The sequence below is a fragment of the Limulus polyphemus genome, unplaced genomic scaffold (genome assembly GCF_000517525.1).
Source record: "Limulus polyphemus unplaced genomic scaffold, Limulus_polyphemus-2.1.2 Scaffold913, whole genome shotgun sequence".
Taxonomy (NCBI): domain Eukaryota; kingdom Metazoa; phylum Arthropoda; class Merostomata; order Xiphosura; family Limulidae; genus Limulus; species Limulus polyphemus.
Genome location: NW_013666523.1, coordinates 374206 through 378641, shown reverse-complemented (window position 1 = coordinate 378641; position 4436 = coordinate 374206). Strand labels below are relative to the sequence as shown.

Below are 4436 nucleotides of genomic sequence, written 5' to 3'. Positions count from 1 at the left end.
CCAAGAATGCTGCAAGTTGTTTGGCATACCGAAGACCAGGACAAAGCCACTTCACCCACAGTCTGATGGGATGGTAGAAAAGTACAACTGTACACTGGGACAGGAATTGGCAAAGTTTTGTAATAGTTGCCAAGATGACTGGGATGTCTTACTTCCTCCACTGTTGATGGCCTATAGGACAAGCCAAAAGTGGTGCATGCCAACAGGCTTTGGCGTTATCATGGTCCAGGACATTTCAGTTGGGACGAGGTGAACAAAGGAACAAATGACGCTGCTGAAGAGGTGTCACCTGAAAAAGCCAACATCGAAGAAGTAACTCTACTCAGTTTTGAGAAGGGAAACAGTGAAGCTCTTGATGAAGTTACTACCACTGATGTGACTGTTACCTATGATAGGACATTTACTGATGAAGCATATTAACCCCACATGAAGCAGAAGCCAACGAGACGGAGACCAGTACGGAAGAAGATACGTCCCGTAAAATTAAGAGACTTTGTTGAATTGTAATTTTGTGTTTGTAATTCTGTAAATTTTAATTAAGTTAGTGTTATTGGTTTATTATATGCGGTTTTTGTTCGTCCCGAACAATACTAAAGAGGGGGCAGTGTTGCGTCAGCGAGGTCACGTGACTAGTGTCACGCCACCTGCTTTCTAGAACTATCCCGTTCCTTCGGGAGTGCTCTAGCATTTAGTAGATTGGGGGTGGCTGGTATATACAAGATGGTCATGGCGTGATGTGACAATAATGTGTGTAGACAGTGAGTAACAGTCAGAGAGTATTATTGAAGTTGAGCACGTTCGTTGCTATAGCGTTTGTTTTAGCACGATTGTTGAAATTAAGTGTATCGTAAAGTTATATTCGGAAAGAATAAACCAGTTTTATTAAGTAAGGACTTGTGTCGCTATAGTTTCATTGGAAAGAATTTATGGAAAATTAACTAACGAATGGAGACGTAACATTATTATTATTTGCTGAATAAAAACAAGGATAGATATAAATCATCAAGCAAGAAATTATGTTTTGGTGAATCATTAAAATGGTGATGATGATAGTATCTTTGTACACTGCATGCTACAGTAGCACCATATTTACTCTAAGAGCTTCATAACAAAATGGCAACTAACCTGATGTCCCACAGATATATAAATGTGTCAATTGAAGCTGTAGCAAGGACATTGGGGTCAAAAACAGCCCAGTTGATATCACTAGAATTATAAATAAATTAAATGTCAATAATTTGATAATACATTTTGTATAGACACATTATTCTACCATATATGTAGTACAACAGTATTATTTAATCAAAACATCATTCTCTATTTAACAAAGTTTAACATAACACCAAAACAAACGTGCACAATTTTCATATGCTTAATCTCACTAAATCACAGGTCACATCTTATAAAAAACTAAAATTAATTACAAAAATGACCTAATTTGAACTTTTTTTCATTAAATCAAGTTTTATCAAAGTAAATAAATGTTTTGACTTGGTTTCGAAAATTGAATTGCATTTTGCTTATAATTTCATAAAGCAAAACAAAATATTTCAACGTTATTTATTTTTTAAACAAGGGACAATTAAGATTTTAAAATAACATGAAATAAACAAGTTCCTTCTTACGGTGCTAATAATGAAAAATTAGCTCAATCCTGTAATTTAGTGCCAGAAAATAACCTGATAAAATGATGAACCAAGAATTACCTGATTGTACGTGTATGATGCCTTAGAAAATGCTGGGATACCAATTCACCATCTTTCCAAGTCAGAAGTTCAGAAATAAACAAGTTCCTTCTTACAGTGCTAATAATGAAAAATTAGCTCAATCCTGTAATTTAGCGCCAGAAACTAACCTGATAAAATGATGAACCAAGAATTACCTGATTGTACGTGTATGATGCCGAAGAAAATGCTGGGATACCAATTCACCATCTTTCCAAGTCAGAAGTTCAGCCCTTTGGTTGCACTGTAATAGATTTATTTTAATTTAGAGATAGTATACTGGTATATTAAAAGACAAATAGAATTATATTAAATAAATTTTGATAATTTTTGGCAATAAGTTTTAATCCAGTATTTCTTACAATATTTCAACAAACAATATAAACATATACAGTCAACTCTCAATTATTCAGGGTAATGGAGGGGAAAGGATGTACAAATAATTAAAATGGATAAACTGAAAATCTCCATTAAAATTACGTTTTAACACTGTAGAAGACACAGTATAATAAAACAGTTTGTAAACTTTGCTTATTTAGTGGAATTATCTGCATTATTTCCCATAATTGTTCTGACCTTCCAGGCTGTTATAATATCATTGTAATCAAACCCCCACTGTCCCAGTTCAAGACACTGCAATGCCCTACTGTTCACTTATGTGCTCACCTGGCTCTTTTACTTCACTCTCTCTCTCTCTTATGGCTGTAGTCCTCTTTCTCCCCCTCTTGCTGCACTACAGTTACAATATCAGAATCACTCATGTTCAAAACCTGGTTCACACATGTTACTTTAAAACCATTCCATCAGATTCTCATTATCCACATTCTCAAGTACATGTACACTGACACCATGCTGGAATGCAACTATCACAGCATTGTTGACTTCTTCAACATTAAATTCTTTTAAATCAATTTATTTTATATCTGGAAAAATGTTTTTCCATGACCAAACAAGTGTTATGAGTTTTGCATTTGTCTACACTTGAGAAATATTATATGCTGCATCTAATATCATCAGTTACTTCTCAAATTCCATCAAATAAGCATCTTCTTCAATAAGAGTCTAGAGAATATCAGCTTGGTAGTGATGTTTCATTGACGCTCTGACATCTTGAACCACGGTTTAAATTAAGAGTATGCCATTTGAAATCAAACGATCGACAAAAGTGAAGCTATCAACAGAGATAAAAAATGTCTTCTCTGGACAAGAACTGGCATTATTTAACAACAACATGGCTTTTGGTGGCAGGCCTTTACTTTTAAGATGATATTGTACTCGAGAAACAAACTTCTTGTGAAAACACTCTTTAAAAATGTCTGTTCATCCATCCTCCTTATTGATTATAACAACTAACAGGCAAAATTGCTAGCTTTAATCCCTCTAAATGATCAATCAGTTATTATTTGTGATTCCCAGTTGCATCCCCAAAGTATGACTGTAATACATTCCTTACCGAGATTGTATCCACAAACATGCCTTTCTTTGTCAAAAGCTAGGGGTTTAGGTTGATAGGCCTTTCCAATATAACCCAGTTTCCCCTTCAAATCCTAATGCTTTTTGTGGAAAACATTAGCCTGCTTTGCACACATACAGGTCCATAGATAGGTGTTCCTGCTGTTCATTTTTGATTGGACAACTAAAGCATAGCCACATCTAAGTTTTCATATACTGGACTTTTTCATGAACTTTTGTTCAAAAGGTCCCTTGCCACTATGAGACCTTAATGCAAACTCAACCAACTTTTGCTTGTTTTTCTTTATATCCTGAACAGTTTGTACACATATCACATTCTTTAACTTAGCTTCAAATTCATATTTCTCTAATTATAAATCAATTCAAGTTTTTGTTTTTATGATCAATACAACTTTCTTTTGTTTTTCTGTCATTTTAACTAGGGCCTATCACAGCTCAATAATACAGCCACACTAATTATGCCACACAATAATATGAAGATGCACTAAAGCTACTGTATGGGACTAAGCCTTGATTTGACAGTTATAGGAACATGCAGTAAGATGCTGTTGTCAATGTGCAGAAAGAAATGATAAAAAAAATACTTTTCTTTTCATCTTCTGCACAATCTGCAACATGAATAATCAGGAGTTGACTGCATTGTTAAACTAATAGGCTTCATAGTAATTGTATAGTCTCTTTAAAAGTACAGTTTGTGCATGCTATATTGTGAGGAAACTAATCAACACTCACAGCTAAGATGAACATATCTGGGTGATGAGGACTCCATTCAGCAGAACTAACTTCCCACTTGCTGTGACGGAAAACCTTTTTCTCCACAGATAGTCCGTCATCATACAAATTGATTATAGCAACACATTTCCTTCTAAAAATCAAGTCCAATCAATAACCTTTTCAAAAACAAAAAAATGTTAAAAAATCCATCAAACTAAACAATTGTGGTTTTAGAATTTTTCACAGCTGTGCCCCTAAAACATTTAAAACCATATGCACAGTGTCTCATGGTAAAAAATAAAATCACTAAACTTACTATGCTTTTAAAATGTAGATATATATATATATTTTGCAGCTAATGAAGATGCAACAAAATAGTTATTGTTGATAACAAACACCTCTGTGGAAGAGTAATTCTTCATAACTTTCTACTTAATTATATTGTTACAAATATTCCATGTGAGAAACATCACCAACTGTACAGTAATTTTGGTTTTATGATTTATTTCAAAATTAAGACTACTG

General features: G+C 34.0%; 1 protein-coding gene across 1 annotated transcript in view; it reads right to left on the bottom strand.

Moving 5' to 3' along the window:
* The window catches only part of LOC106461204 (GATOR complex protein WDR59-like), a gene marked incomplete at its 3' end in the record, with an annotated part of 19358 nt that overhangs the window by 9239 nt on the left and 5683 nt on the right, over nt 1-4436 (bottom strand). The window contains exons 3-5 of the mRNA XM_022388061.1: nt 3930-4062; nt 1883-1968; nt 1126-1206 (exon numbers count right to left, since the gene is read on the bottom strand). Of these exons, the coding sequence (XP_022243769.1) occupies nt 1126-1206; nt 1883-1968; nt 3930-4062 (300 nt within the window). The remainder of the gene's footprint in view (nt 1-1125; nt 1207-1882; nt 1969-3929; nt 4063-4436) is intronic.